Here is a 16,106-nt window from a genome sequence, read left to right on the forward strand (position 1 = left end):
TGCCTAGCATATAGAAATACTTGTTCCTTTATAGTTTTCTTTTTTTACATTTAGATCTTTTTTTCTTTTGCGTGTTTTTTTTTTTTTTTTCTCAAGTGGATAGCCAGTTTTATAAAATAGTCTGGTTTTCCACTGATTTGAAATGCTACCTTTAGGGTATAGTGAGGAACAGCCCATCCCTAGGAGGGCCCTAAAAGGCCTCAACCAGTTCAGAGCCAATCATAACTGCACTTGAAAGGAGGTTGTTCAGTTATTACTTTGTGGCCTCCTTGGGATCCTGCTGAAGGCAGAAATTGTGAAATTGAATTTAACAATGTTCAGAAACTTGGCGGCCCCTCCCTCCCCTCTGAACTCCACCCAAACACAGGGCCAGGAAGGCCACCCCAGTAGCCCTACTCAAGGGAAAAAGCCTGAGGAGGGGTGTGTTGTTGGGAAACCACGCCCACTCTAAAAATGCGCAAAACACAAGCTGTTTTCTGCAGAGTAATCATGGCAAGAGAAAAAGTGAAGCAAACTCAGTCGTGCTGAACTTTATACTAGAACAGAGAGTATGTACATATGAGATGGGAGGCATTTACTGTGAGGGTGGCTGGAGCTGGTGGAAAGTTTCTTCAGCCTAAGAGGCTCATCTGCATGAAACATCTACTGTGTAGGGCCTGGCTGAGAACCATCCAGATTGAACTTCAGCTCCAACCCTGGCACCCAGAGTCCATCACAGACACGTCAACTGTATTTTAGGGTGTGCTGCCACCTCCTGGCCGAACTCGTGTTGCTGTCACATCACAGGCAGTTGTAGCAAAAAGTGACGCAGCCACACAAGTGCAATCCGGTAACCCCAAACCCCACCAAACACACCCGCAAGCTGCTGGCTGGCATTCCGTGGTGACTACAGGTGGTGCCACTCAGCTGCTAGGGGTCTATGATGGGGTGTATTGGGTAAGCAGATCTGAACAGTGGGGTGAGCCTAAATAAAAAATTCAAATATCCTGGGGCGCCTGGGCAGGGGTGGGGGGGGGTGTTCAGTCGGTTGAGCATCCGACTCTTGGTTTCGGCTCAGGCCATGATCTCACGGTTCATGGGTTCAAGTCCCACGTTAGGCTATGCACTGGCAGCGTGGAGCCTACTTGGGATTCTCTCTCTCTCTCTCTCTCTCGCTCTCGCTCTCGCTCTCGCTCTCATTCTTTCTCTGCCCCTCCCACACTCTCTCTCCCTCTTGCTCTCTCTCAAATAAACTTAAAAAAAATCTTTTTAACCTTTTAAAAAGAAAATTCAAATATTCCAAATGCAGAAACACCAGTATATAGATTCCGTTCTCTCACAGTGAAATAAAGAGGAGCCAGGCCCATGCCTGGGCTCAGCGCGCTGCAAGTTCGTGCTGAAAAGAAGCTGGAGAAAAGGCTGTGAATCCAGGAAAAGGCTCTGAAAAGTGAATTGCTATCACTCGACTTCGCCTGCATCTTCTCTGCTGTCCTACCTCCCATCCGCCTGCCCCGCCCTCTGGTAGCCATAATGCCAGGCACCCAGAAGTCCAGAGCAACATGCGTGGGGCAGTAAGACGTTCCATCGCTAAGGCACACCGAAAGGCCTCTGACTGCCGAGGTCCCAGTGGAAACGGAACGAATAGGGGGCGTCTTCCTAACCTGGGGAGGGAAGGGAAAACAAAGCCAAGTAGATGTCAACTAAAACGTGAATGTGATCTTTATTATACAGCACATGTGGTATCTGTACATCCCAACAAGTATACAGGATACTCTATAAAACCAAACCTGACCACTCAAAGTTACACTGGACAAAGATTTAACCCAAAGTCACGTCTTGTAAAAACACAACGCGGTCCTGTGTGCCATGTTCCGGATCGAGGCAGCACAAGAAGGGAGAGGAGAAGGACTGGGTTTGGGCCAACGTAACATCCTCTGGTTATTGCACTTTCATTCTACACACTCAGTACGTTATGCTTTTATTAACACTGTAATAGACATTAGTCCTTTTGAAACAAATAAAAATATTACATAAAGGTAAAAGACAACAAGCCATCCAGACCAATTTTCTTTTCAACCCTCCGAGTCAGGTGGCCTCCCCCAACTCCAGGTATTCACATGGTCTCTATGCTCCTCTCAACTGGACTGGATGTTAACAAAGCAGATGTAGTTAAACATAAAACCCTTTTAAGAACAGTAGTGCTACTTGCAACCCCCAAAGGAGAGTGCGATACAAGTTTCTGAAGGTTACCCCCCCCCCTTATCCACTTTGCCGCAGCACTGGCCCTAACCACTCCCCCCGGAGTTAGAAGGAGCAATCCACTTTTTTGTTGTTGTTTTAAAGAAAAAGTGGGTTACTTGATCCAGCAAATCCAAAAATGAAGCTTTGAAAACTCAAAGAAGCATCTAGTCTTTTGGCAAAGGACTCGTCAAGGGCCATTTATCCCGCTCTGAAGCAGTATGGACTCTGGCTGGAGTCTCCCTGGTTAGCCAGATGGGAGACCAGGCGTGCCTTCTCTCCAGAGCAAGGCCAGAGGGAATCTCTACTCCCCATGGGCTGCTGTCATCACTGATCCCTCCTGGCTTCTCAGTGCTAAATAATAAGCCAATAACAATAATAATAATAATAATAATAAAGTGTCATGCAGTGCAGTTATCACTTTGGAGCCCTGCCACGCCAACCTCTTCTCTCATCAGGGAAAGACTTCTGGCCCCTCTTTGGCAGCTCAGGTAAAGATGCATCCAGATGCTGACAGGGACTGGTGGAGAGTTCTACCGTTCCCGTTTCCATCTGTCGTAGTTAATAATAGCCTTTCCTTCAACGTTTCCCTGAACTTTAGTGTTAAAAAATCAGGAGAAGCTGCTGTCTGGGCTCTGTTCCCTTGAAACTGATGGAGTCACAAGTGATTCTCTTTGGTCCCGAAAGAACCAACACTGCCCTCTTTCCCAGAGAAGTGGAAGGCTCGCTCAACCCGCGAGCCGCGTGCCTGTGGAAACCTCACCCAGGCGAGCATTCCTCAAGTCATGCCAGACTGCCCTCGCTGCCAGCTCCCTGGGCACAGTGGCAGCCACTCCGGGGCTCCGGGCTTCATCTATTTTTCTGATTGCTCTGCAAGAAGGTCCCTCACTCGGTTCTGAAGTCACGTAAGGGGCCGGACTTCAAGCACATTAAAAATGGCCAGGTGATCATTTTCGGGCTGGGGTAAACCGCCCTGATGAAGTGATGAGAAGGACAGAACACAGTGAGGGTCATTCTTCCATCCCGTCCTTCCTCCTCCGCAGCCACAATCTCACCTCACCGCTCGGGAGCACATACAACCAAATCTAGGAGGGAAAATCTTTAGGACTTTGGTCTTGTCGAGCCCTCTATAGCCCAAGTGCCCCCCAGACTTCTTTGAATACCTAGTGTCTTCCCAAGTAATATACAGTACAGTACATTTCATGGCATCCCATCACCGTAGTAACAACGGGTGCCAAGGAACAAAGGATCCGAAATTAGCGGACAATGTTATAAAACAAAAGCAAAGTATGCAGCGTGTTATATATAGGCACTCCTGCACTCAGCCTGCTGAGTGTTTAAATAACACCTCCAAATATCTATATGTGGACTTTGGCTCGCCTGGAGATTTTCAGGAATATTTTGCACCTTTCCTCAGAATACTTTTTTTTTTTTTTTTTTATTAATGAATTGTTAACACAACTACCGTCTTACTTAGCACTGGTCCCTCCCATCCTCCTTCCTCCTCACTCAGGCAAAAAATCTGCTAGGAAACTGGTGTCTGAGAGCTGACAAGGGACACTGGGTGGAGGACAAGCGACCCTCCCTCCCCGTGAATGGGGGTGGGAACTAAGACTTCGGAAGAATGTTAGGAATGGGACTTCATGGAAGCAGATTCCTGATCCCAGCTAGAGTAAAGGAAGACCGGCTGCAAAAGGGAAGCACAGAAGTCCTTTATGAAATCTCATACAGAACAGACACTGAGACTGTTTTTCCGGCAGGTAGACACTACTCACCTCTCCTTTTTAAGCTTGAAATCTGGCTTCCTGGAAGCCCCATCATTGTTTCCAGAAGGACAAACGAGTTAACGTGACAAGAACGGAGTGATGATTTGAAGAAGTAAAGCTATACATAGGTGTTAAGAGACCTACCGAACGTTCTACCAACACAAGGCTGGCGCTCACAGAACCCAAAGATACTGGGTGTCTCACTTTATCGTTTGCAAGTAGAAAAGTTTTTAGCACTATGTGGAGTTTCTGAAGGGCTCCAAGTGCTTAGAGGGTTACTGTGCTCAAACGTATCATAATCCGAGCTCGGGATAGCCAAAGAGTTAAAACTGAACTTTAGATTCCATTTCTACTCCGTTAATGTTTAAGAGATGGTCATTCTCTCGGAAACAACCCTACAAAATTCCAGCAGCAAGTCCGCCCATTTTCTTACACATCTACTCAGGGACCTGCTTCACAGAGCTGGAGGTCAGGCACAAGGGACAGACCACAGTGCTTGGGGACTAGGCAGATGCGACAGAGGCTCCTCACCTCCACTGCCTCTTCCTTCACCCGCCTGGTTTTCTAAATCTAGAGGACCATTTTGGTGGAGAGAGGCTCGAAGTCAAGATCTGAGAGGCACCGATATTTAAATTGTTCCCCTTCAGAATTTCTTACTGTGTACACCTCCTGACAAATGCTCACACTGTGTGTGTCCCAACTGCAAGGGGGGGGAACCGCCCCAGAGGCTAACACACAGGGCGAGGAGCACACACAGAGCTACAAAGAGCATTCTTCTTTTTCATCTGGTGCTTGTCTTCTTGCCTTGTATTCAAAACAAGGTAAAAAGAAGGGACGAATTGCGAAAGAGATCTTGGTGAAAAAGCTCACTGACCCAAGTTTAAAACCTTAAGTGTGTTAGGTTCAAACACAAAAACGAGAGTTTTTGATTCTTTTAAGTTTTAGAAACAATGTGGTATCTTTCTAGTAGGTTTGTGTGGAAGTTCACGGCTTCCAGATCACTGCCCCTTCTCAGGTCTCACCAGATACTCCACATGGGTCAATGTTACTCAGACACTCATCCCCAGGTACCATGTTAACTGGACCTTCCCCATGTTGAAACCCAAAGGGGGGGAGAAAAAGTCAAGAATGAAGGGAAGAAAAAGAGATTGGGTCCTGGGGTTGCCAGTAACTCAAAATCCAATCGCACATGTATATATACACATATGCATACACACACATTTTTTTTTGCCTTTATGCGGCCTCTTGGTGACATAACCCATGAAAGCCTCCCCCAGAAGTCAGGGATATTCGGTCCCATCAATGTAAACACGCTGGCACCATAAGGAGCAGACAGCTCCGTTTCTAGCTCCCTCACCGGGGCCTCGGGCTGCTGCGACCTGAGGTCTCCGGCTGCAGGTAGCGGGAAGTTATTTTTTTGTTCCGATGTTCTTACAATCCCAGAACTAAGTTCATATTTTCCAGGGGTCCTGACGACTGGATAGAACCAAACTATTCCTAGCTAGAGCCGAAATTACAAAAATTCTAATTTTTAGTACTATCGCCACCGCAGTGCCCCACTTGTCTTAGCAACATGCAGTGAGCAGACGATGTTGACATTTGCCTCCTTTTCAGTTCTGGGGCTGGAACGTTGCATTCTTCAGTGTTTACGTGTCCCACACGATCTTGTGCGGACGGGATAGTGTGGGGCATCGGCGAGCCGCTAAACGCACCCCGACGGCCGGCGAGCTCCTCGCTACCTGGCAGGCGCCTCTGCCTGGGAAGGTCTCAAGTTGCCCAGCGGGCAGCAGTTCCCTCGGGAGCTCTCTGAATAAACGTCCAATTCTTCCCGCGGCCAACAGGTGAGGGGAAGGGAAGAAACAGAGTAAAAGAGAAAGGTCTTTGCTTTCAAGTAGAGTCATCCAGTCCCCGGTTCGGCTGCTCCGAAGCGGACGCGCACAGCCGGTCCATGATGCCCCGAAGCATGGGCTGCACGATGCCCAGGAGGGGCCTCTGGGAAGGGTCGCCGTCCCAGCAGGCCTCCATCAGCTGCCAGCACTCCTCATCGAACACGGGCAGACGCTCCGGCCGGGCCCCTGGAGACGGGCGCGTGGAAAGAAGACCAGAGTCAGCGACGGGGCCAGTGCCACCACGAGGCCTGACCGGCTCGCAGACCGATGGCCCACGTGGGGCTCAGGAGTTCTGGCTTCGACTGCAGACACCTAGGTTAGAACCTGACAGTAACGGTGACAGAACACTGGAACGCACTGGCATAGGAAGTAGAAGAATTGGAAATTTTAAAGAAAAAAAGCCTTGACATGGTTCAGCGCAATGCTACCTGAAAGCAAAGGGGCGACCTCGGTGTCTTCCCCGGATTCCCTGACGGTACGTGGCCCTGCGGTGCGACGGCCGGAGCGGGTGACAGGAGGCCCGGCTGCAGGGCCTGGTCTCAGTCTCCCCTTGATGGGGGCCGGGGCGGGGTCGGGACAGGGTAGGGCTTGTGGCTCTTACCTCTTCGCACATTGTTCCAGAGATGGTCCTTGCTGGCACACCTCTCAAATGCTTCGGGGAGCTTGACAGAGCCCGAGCAGATATACCAGAAGAGGATGCCAAAGGCGTAGACATCGACGGAGTTGTCGTATTTCCCTACAGCAAGAAAGGGCGACGGCAGTGAGCCGGGGCGAGAGATCAGCTGTGCCCCTATAACTGGGTCTGCAGAGGTCATCACGCCTTTTTGTCTAAAGCTTTTAACAGCCATGATCTCCCACAGCAACCCCGGTAGGCAGGACCGCTGACAACGCCCATCTTCTACCCAAAACCACAGCACAGGAAGGGCGATGCGAGACACCAGGATGGCCAAGACCAGAGCCTGACAGAGGAGAAGGAGGACAGGCCTCTGATTTTGATTGAACAGCCAAGAAGACCCATCCTGACGGGTCGGATTGGGGAAATAAGCTTGGGAAACACAGGTGGGTGAGCAGATTGGAACCAGGATGTAAAGATTTTTAAATTTTTTAAAAATAATTAATTTATTTTTGGGGGGGGTGGTGGGGAGGGGCAGAGAGAGAGACAGAGTCCCAAGCAGGCATGCAGGAGCCTGATGCGGGGGCTCAAACTCACGAACTGTGAGATCATGACCTGAGCTGAAATCAAGAGAGTCAGGACGCTTAACCAACTGAGCCGCCCAGGCGCCCTTAGAATGTAAAGATTTTTTTAGTTTATTTTTTTCTTTCTGAGAGAGAGAGAGAGAGAGAGAAGGGAGAGGAGCAGAGAAAGAGAGAGACAGAGAGAGAGAGAGAGAGAGAGAGAGAGAGAGAGAGAGAATCCCAAGCAGGCTCTGCACTGTTAGCACAGAGCCCAATGTAGGGCTCGAACTCATGAGATCATGACCTGAGCCTAAATCAAGAATTGGACACGTAACCGACTAAGCCACCCAGGCACCTCAGAATATAAAGATTTTTAAAAGACAGAAAAGTCTGGATTCAATGGGCAGCATGAGGTCCTTTAGGTTTTAGGGCAGGAGGTGACACGAAGAACCTATTTTAGAAAGATTCTTCTGACAGCAACTGGATGGACTGCAGAGAATCAAGGGAAGTGAAATACCAAGCAGCCAAAAGAAAACAACCATGGGGGGGGGGGGGGGGGGAAATGTTCCAAGAAATGAATTTCGAGAAAGAAAACGACTGTATGCTGAGTCCACCGTGGGTCCCGCTCACCCTCGCCCTCACGCACATCACTCAGGGAAGGGCCGGGGCCGGACCTGTGTGTGAGGCCAACGAGAGCAGGCCACATACACGGCTCATTTTAACTCTTCCCCACGCTGATGAAGGGGCTGCCGGGACCGTCCCCTCTTCCCTGGCACAGACACGACCCCTTCCCCCCCCAACCCCTCAGGCTCAAACTCTCGAGTCCTCGTCTGGTCATCCTTTGCTGTTCACCATCGACACCTAGTTAACCACAAAATCCCACCCGTTCCTCCCGTGAACTGATCCTGAATCCGGCACGACTTTTTTGTGTCAGTGCTGCTACCAGCCTGATCCTGGAGACCCAAACCCCTGGTCTGCCTGCCTTGGTTCTCGCCCCGCAAAGCCCCTCCACCTTCCGCTGCTAAGCTGACCTTCCGTGAACGTGTCCTCATCCCCCGCCTGCACAGTTCTTTTCTTCAAATTTTTAGAATTATTTTTGAGAGAGACAGAGAGAGAGAGAACAAGTGGGGAGGGGAAGAGAGAAGAGGGACAGAGGATCCAAAGCAGGCTTTGTGGGGCTTGAACTCGCAAATCGTGAGGTCATGACCTGAGCCTAGGTCAGACGCCTAACAGACTGAGCCACGTGGGCGCCCCAAAAGCTCAAGTTCCAATATTTCTTCCACAACGAGACTTTCTTCCTCGGTGTGGATTTCAAGCTCGGTGTGTTTCATCTCCAACCTTGTTTGCTTTTACTCCCCACAGGGATGTGTCCCCTGTCAGGCAATTTTCCTCATACTTCCCTTTCCCCAGCCTCCAGAATGTTCTCTCCTTCCAGACACCTGGTTAGATTCTAGAGCCAGAAAGACCTAGATTCCAATCCCAGCTCCATCATTTCTAGCTCAGCATTGTGGGGTGGCTTTCTGATGTTCACCAGTCTGGACTTAACTTTACCCGTGACATGGGCACAAAAATGCATCAGCGGCAGCACAGACTTGCTGTGAGGATTAAATGGAACAAAATATATGAAAAACCGTACTCGCACTGCCTAGCTCCAAGAACATGCTTAATAGCAATGCCCTGCCCACATACCAATTTTTCCGGACTTGACTCAAGTCCTACCCCAAATCTCATACCATAAAACTGTCAAACATTTCAACCTTCACTTACCACCTGTCTGAACACCAGCATCACATCATGTAGCACCCGATTTAGCACCTGGTCACACAGTCTGATGCTGCTTCCTAATTATTTAACCTCTCCTAATAGATCTCTGTCATCAGCGAGTTCATTGATGATCAGGGCCAACTCCTGATGTACAGAAGTTATTCAATCAGGACTTTATGATCAACTAACTGGTTGATTATGGCAACCGCGGCACGAATAGCCCAGAGAAACGTCCAAAAGCAGACTTGGTGACTCCTAGTTACACTTCTCCTTCTCACCCCTTCACCTCCTCACCTTCCCCCTACCTGTCTTTAGGTTTCCCCTCCCCTGGCTCTCCCTTGCCCGCCCCAGACCGGCCGGTAGTACTTGTGGATACTACTTAAGCAAGAGGTAGAACTCATTAAAGCATGGAGCCCTGCTGAGGCCCACTCCCGCCCTGCAGCTTACCTGTGAAAAGTTCAGGGGCCATATGGATTGGTGTCCCCACAATGCTGCCTGACATCATGGCCTCTGGCTTGCAGAACCCTAAGTCAGTGATCTTGGCACGGTTCTGCTTGTCCAGCTGCCAACAAAGCAGGGCAAGAGTCAGCCTGCGTCTGACCCTGCACGTAACGCTCAGGGGCACACTCAAGCTCAGGGGCACACTCAAGCTCTGAAGCGGGTGTCTACTTCCCAGTAGCGCTTCCTCAATCCTGCTTCCCGCCTCCCTGTCTCCAGACTCGTTCCCATTCCCATCTTCCCCCCAGACTGTAAGCAACCTAAGGGCAGGGGCTGCCTTTTTCGTCTTTGTATACCTAGCGCTTAGCACACTGCCTGGCACATAGCAGGAACTTAGTAAGTCTAGGAAGAATGAATAAGTGAAGGACACGGAGGAAAGGATTTTGGTTCCTGATTATTCTTCTCTGACCTCCAGACCCCAGGGCAGAAAGTTGCTAAGTAAGAAGGCTGAGGTCCTCTGGTGAGCTGAGGAGAGTTTCCTGAATTCCCTGCAGTTTCCTTTCCCAAAGACCCAAGAGAATAAATCTACGTCTCATTTGACTACAGATAAGCCTCTTAGGTTTCGGCCTATGATTTTAGGACGATCTTTCCCTTCCCCCCAAACTGCTGTCATCTCTCTGTATGTACCTGTTGCCAGAAACACCTCAATGATAATGCAACACAGTGTCAAGAGAATATGTCAGAGGAGTCTCTACAATTGAGATAACGGAACATGACCACCTTACCTTTAAGGTGCATTTACCCATCTCAGCCCTCATCCAGCACCTGTGATCAAACCCTAAGCAATAACAAGACCTGGAAGCCTCGAACACATCGTCACAAAAGCACAAAAGAGCAGAAAGACTATTCCAGATTAAAGGAGGATAAAAAACATGACAACAAAGTACGCCGTACGACCCTTGGAGTGAACCCTGGATCAAACACACAAACAAATGACCGTATTCGGGTAACTAAACATAGTTAGGACAACTGGGAAATGTTAATATAGACTGCATGTTAACTAACAGTATTATACCGATGTTAAATTTCTTTGGTGTGATAATGGCATTTTAATTACACAGAAGAATGTCCTTTTTAGGAGACACAAGCTCAAGTACTTAGGAACGTGTTATCTGCAACTTACTTTCATATACTTGAACAAAGAGTGTGCGTACGTGTGTGCGAGACTGAGGAACAGAGAGAGACTAACCCAGGAGAAAGAGATTATGAATCCGGGTGAACCGTATGTGGTCGTTGTACCACTCTTTTCTCTTCTGTAAGTTTGAAGTTTTTCAACAGTGTTCGGAGGAAAAGCCTTAAGCAACGTACGCTCAGTCTATGATGCGGCTTCACGCTCCCCAAGCATTATGTCTGAGATCCCATCAATCCACTGTTCTTCCGGCAGCCTCTTCCTATGATCAAACTCACATTCATGCGGACCCTCCCAAGGTCACTTAACCCACGGAGGCAGGGCGTTATCTCGGGGAAACAGCTCTACTCACCAGGACATTTTTTAGCTTGATATCACGGTGGACAAGTCCCTGGCTGTGCAGGAAGCGGATTCCTTCCACCACATCTAGTGCTATCTGTAGACGTGTCTCCAGCGTCAGCCCAGCCTTGGGGAGACAAAAGGGCTCACGTGTCACTAACAAGACAACTCCTCAGTCCAACTTGCTTAAACCAACTAAGAGTTCCTTCTGCGGGGCACTGAGAGTCGGCCTGCACTAGGGCACACAGGACAAGCACAGAGAGTAGATGGGAAGAAGGCAAGAGGAAAGAAGTTAGGAGGAGGAGGCTGAGGGGTTGCCCCAAACAGGACTACAAGAGGCACAGTCCAACAACTGAACGCATGAGTTCATTTCCATCCCCTACCCCCAACAAACTCTGGAAGTGCCCTTGAGACCCAGAGTACTTCCGGGTCTCAGGGTGCGTGGCTGGCTAGGTCAGCAGAGCACGTGACTGCTGGTCTCGGAGTCGTGAGTTTGAGCCCCACGTTCGGCAGAGAGATGACTTAAAAATATTTTTAAGTAAGAAAATGAAAACATATTTTTTACGAAAAAGGTATTTCTAGGTTTCTCAGGCAGAATGACCTCCGCTGCATTGTAAGCCTCATTGGCCCAGGTTTGGCTTTACAGATTCAAATATCAAACTCACACATCTTACTTGTACCGGGCCTCCAACTTAGGGTCCCCTGAATTCCAGAGGACATTACATCACTCATCCAGAAGCTGAGATTCAATTTTCTAGCCCTCTTGTGGGAAAGCATCAGACAGTGCTGAGCTTAACTCCTCTGAAATGAAGAGGGAGAGCCACCGGGAGAGTCATTTTCTCGACCCTATTGAGTTTCCACGGCTCCTGCAATGATTTCTAGCGATTCCGGTCTTATATCCGGAAGCGTCCGCATAAACTGGCATGAGAGGCATCTGTGAGAAGGGACCTACCCACATGTGCTGGGGTTAGCTTCCCCCAGCCCCACTGAGCCCCAGTGTAGGGACCAGAGAAACGGGCGTCTCTACTTCCCTTACTGCTTTGGGCGAGGGAAACTGAGCATCCGACTGACCGTATCTCCTCTTCGCTCAAAATCTTTCAACAGCTTTTCAGGGTCTAGACTGCGATTTGAATTCTATGGAAATTCTTTTTTAAAAAAAAATTTTTTTTTAATGTTTATTTATTTTTGAGACAGAGGGAGACAGAGCATGAGTGGGGGAGGGGCATAGACAGACGGAGACACAGAATCTGAAACAGGCTCCGGGCTCTGAGCTGTCAGCACAGAGCCCGACGCGGGGCTCAAACCCACGAACCGTGAGATCGTGACCTGAGCTGAAGTCGGCCGCTCAACCAACTGAGCCACCCAGGCGCCCCTGTGTGGAAATTCTTAATTCTGGTGTTCTACAATTTGTTCTCAACATGTCTTTGCACATCACGCTCCCCTAGTCCCAGACAGCTGCTCCAACACGACCAGTGTCCTTCAGGTGGAGGGCATTACGTTCCTCCTTCCCCCTAGTGTGGCCTCTTCCTTCTACCAAATTTTACCCATCAAGGTATATTTACCAAACTCAAATCCTCATGACATACTCACTGACTACAAGTCTCTTAGAAGCTTCTGACAATTAGACTTTTTTTTTTTTAAGTGAGCTCTCCACCTGAAGTGGGGCTTAACTCCTGACCCCGAGATCAAGAGTCACACGCACCACTGGCCGAGCCAGCCGGGGGCCCCTGGCAATCGCACTTCCTGATATCCCCTTCTGGTGCTTAATACAGGCTCTTGGACAAAAAGGAGTCACTGATAATTACTGGTTGGTTAAACGACAAAAATTGGCTCATCCCTCGAGAGCGAAAAAAGGAGGAAGAACAGCAAAGTTATAGGACGCTTTCCTGCTCCTCCGCGTAGTCTAGGTTTGTACCACCATCACCAGAGGTGACGGTGGCGAACTGGCAGCGTTCTGGGCCGAAAATCAGACTCTGAGAAGTCTGTGAGGTTTTTCTGGATTGGGGTAATCAAGCTTGATTATTCCAACAACGTCTCGTGAAAGCTAGAAGGTCCGGACAGACAAGGAGGGATGACAGGCCGGGGAGGACCCCGTGGCTCCGGCTGCGCGGTCACGCCCTCGCCCCGCCTCACCTTCAGCCCAGTGTAGAGGTCCCGGTGCAGCCTCTCCATGATGAGCAGCACGGCGATGCTGGAGCCGCCGCCGTAGCCGTAGTCGATGACTGAGCCGTGGAGGTCCACCAAGCGCTCGTGCTTCGGCAGAGACCTGGTGGGAAGGAGAGAGGCCGCGGCTGCCGTGCTCCGGTCTCACCCTGCACAGCGTGCCGCCACGTGGGAAGGGATACCCCAGAGACCACCCTCAGTCCAGGTCCAGGGGGAACGGCCCTCGGTACAGAGGAAAGGGAAAGACAACGGCCTCCAGTGAGGACGAAGCGTCACAGAATCTAGAGACGGACAGGCCGCAAGGACTAAGGAAGAAGTCCAACGGGAGACGGAGTCTGTGAGAAATCAGGATGGCGGGGAGAGGGCAAGCAAAGCCACTGAAGGCCTGGCAGAGAGCACGTGACTGGAACAAACCCAGAAACACTGTCCACGACACCCTGGGGTACAGGAATGGAGAGACCAGGGACGCTGCAGCTCTTGGTACAAAAGTCGTGTCGGCTTCTGGCTTCTTCTCTGGATCTTTTCCCACAGGGATGAACGACAGGAGAACCCACCTCATGTAGTGAAACTCCAAAGCCAGGTCATTCCAGTGCTTCTCATCCGGAGGGACGACCGACTTGAGGGCACACGGGAAGTGTCCTCCCCAGTTGTCACACAGGTACACCACACCGTACTGGCCCCGGCCCAGTTCCTGACCCAGTTTAGGTTTACCTATGAAATACGGAGACAGGGATGAGGCAGGAGAAATGGGAGCCTGCTGGCCAACCTCCCTAAGATTCTTTTTTTTTTTTTAAAGTTTTTTTTAACGTTTATTTATTTTTGAGACAGAGAGAGACAGAGCATGAACGGGGGAGGGTCAGAGAGAGGGAGACACAGAATCCAAAACAGGCTCCAGTCTCTGAGTTGTCAGCACAGAGCCCGACGCGGGGCTCGAACTCACAGACCATGAGATCATGACCTGAGCCACCCAGGCGCCCCATCCTCCCTAAGATTCTTGGATGTGTGCGGTCCCTGGCCGGCTCGGTCAGTGGAGCGTCTGACTCTTGCTCTTGGGGTTGTGGGTTCGAGCCCCACGTTGAGTGTAGAGATTACTTAAAAATAAAACCTTAAAGACTGCCTATGAAGAAAATATGTATCTTGTTTAAGAAAAAAGGAAAAAAAAAAAGGATTCTTAGACACAGACCTAAAAGTAGGAAGTTGTAATTCTGACAGTACTGGAAACTAGTAGAAAGTACCCTAACTGGTCTGATTTATTTATTTTTTTTGTTTATTTATTTTGAAAGGTGGGGAGGGGCACAGAGAGAGGGAGACACAGGCTCTGAAGCAGGCTCCAGGCTCTGAGCTGTCAGCACAGAGTCTAACGCGAGGCTTGAACCAATGAACCACAAGATCATGACCTGAGCTGAAGCTGGACACTTAACTGACTGAGCCACCTAGGTGCCCCCAACTGGTTTGATTTAAATAAACCTGTCATGTCACTTGAACTATACAAATAGCGGGACCAGGGGCGCCTGGGTGGCTCAGTCGGTTAAGTGTCCAACTTCCGCTCAGGTCACAATCTCGCGGTCCGTGAGTTCGAGCCCCGCGTCGGACTCTGTGCTGACCGCTCAGAGCCTGGAGCCTGTTTCGGATTCTGTGTCTTCCTCTCTCTCTGACCCTCCCCCATTCATGCTCTGTCTCTCTCTGTCTCAAAAATAAATAAACGTTAAAAAAAAAAATTAAAAAAAAAAGAAATGGATTCTGTAACAAATAGTGGGACCAAACAGACTTTAGGGTTTCAAAAACACATCAGTGGGTGCTTAGGTAGCTTTGCAAGGAAGCAGCGCTAGAGGTAGAACATGCGAACGCCAGGTATCCAGAAACTTCTCCCAATTTACTTGGGAAAGACAGGGACTCACGATGTAGCAAGACATCCTGTAAAGAACGGCTTTCCAGAGAAAGGCGAGCCAGGCGGGGGGCATGATCCTTGCGAACCTTCAGCCAGAGATCTTCTGTTTTCTCCAACCGACCTGAGTGGCCAGCTTCTAGCTGGAAGAGAAACAGAAAGAAGACACGTGACTTTCCAAGTCCCTAGTTTAGCTTCCTCACCTATTATACGGGGACAATAATATCTACCTGCTGAGGACAACTGAGAGAGTTACACAAGCTGGGCAGAACACGGCTCCGACACTGGCATACAGTGAGCTCTCAATAAATAACCACTTTGCCTCCTGGATGCGCCATCTCCACACCCTCCCCTCTATACACACGTACACACATGTGCACGCGTGCACACGCACACACACACATGCACACTCTGAGGGGACAAGCACGTCACATAACTGTGAACCAGTGTGAAAGTTACAAAGTCGTCCTCCTCTGTGACTCATTTCTAAAATACTAAATAAATAAAATTCCTACCCCTTGATTTTCATTCCTCACTCAGTGAAATGGGGAGAAATTAACTGAGTTCCCTTCCTGTTCCCAAGAGTTAGAAAAATCTCCACGTGAGAAATGTACTGATGAAACTTCCTAAAACATGACATTATCCTTTAACGTACAGGAAGAAGATACACTGATGATCTTAGAAAAATTACACGCAGAGCAGTGGGCAAAATATTGCTCGACAGATAAGGCTCTTCTCTCTCTTCCGACATACGCACCTGCCGCAAGGAGGCTGCAAAAGCCTCGTGAGAACTGTTGAGTCGGGTCCGGAACTGGCTGCAAATGCTCTTGGCCAATTTAGAGGCACTGAGGCTCTCGATGGCTTCCTGGGCCACCTTCCTCTTCCATTCCAGTGTGATGGCGGGTGGGCTCACCCATGTGATACGCTGGATGATCTGTGGGAAGAAGAGAGGAGGAACATGCAAGGGTGGGGACAGGAGCCACCAGAAAGAGCCAACGCCCTTCCCCTCTGGGCTACCCACTCGTTAGGAGCAGGCTAGTAAGAAAGCAGCCACGTGAAGGCCAAGATTCCTCTCCCATTCCACCTACCTCATAATCAGGGCTCAGACCAAAGGAAAGCATCAAAGAACACTAGGCCTAGTCTATGGGCTCACAAACCCTCACTACATACAGTCAGCGCCGGGGGCGCCCGGAATTCCCTTTCTGAACTCAGTATGGAATAAGAGCCACGTCAAATTCCAGAAAAGAAACCACACAAATGGCCTCTGGCAGGAAAGCCTG

The 16,106-nt window shown here is 49.6% G+C and overlaps 1 protein-coding gene across 3 annotated transcripts in view; it reads right to left on the minus strand.

Moving 5' to 3' along the window:
- Positions 1-1,680: 1,680 nt before the first annotated feature.
- Positions 1,681-16,106, minus strand: part of DSTYK (dual serine/threonine and tyrosine protein kinase) — a 49,862-nt gene continuing 35,436 nt past the window's right edge. Inside the window, exons 6-13 of one of the 3 annotated variants that reach the window (XM_030301935.1) lie at positions 15,584-15,760; positions 14,840-14,969; positions 13,496-13,652; positions 12,912-13,044; positions 10,792-10,905; positions 9,260-9,374; positions 6,474-6,608; positions 1,681-6,058 (exon numbers count right to left, since the gene is read on the minus strand). In XM_030301935.1, the coding sequence (XP_030157795.1) occupies positions 5,871-6,058; positions 6,474-6,608; positions 9,260-9,374; positions 10,792-10,905; positions 12,912-13,044; positions 13,496-13,652; positions 14,840-14,969; positions 15,584-15,760 (1,149 nt within the window). In that variant the 3' untranslated portion in view covers positions 1,681-5,870. Of the gene's footprint in view, positions 6,059-6,473; positions 6,609-9,259; positions 9,375-10,527; positions 10,702-10,791; positions 10,906-12,911; positions 13,045-13,495; positions 13,653-14,839; positions 14,970-15,583; positions 15,761-16,106 lie in introns of those variants that run through there. The other 2 variants (XM_030301938.1, XM_030301939.1) reach the window with 2 other exon arrangements.

Source organism: Lynx canadensis, chromosome F1 (genome assembly GCF_007474595.2).
Source record: "Lynx canadensis isolate LIC74 chromosome F1, mLynCan4.pri.v2, whole genome shotgun sequence".
NCBI classification, from domain to species: Eukaryota; Metazoa; Chordata; class Mammalia; order Carnivora; family Felidae; genus Lynx; species Lynx canadensis.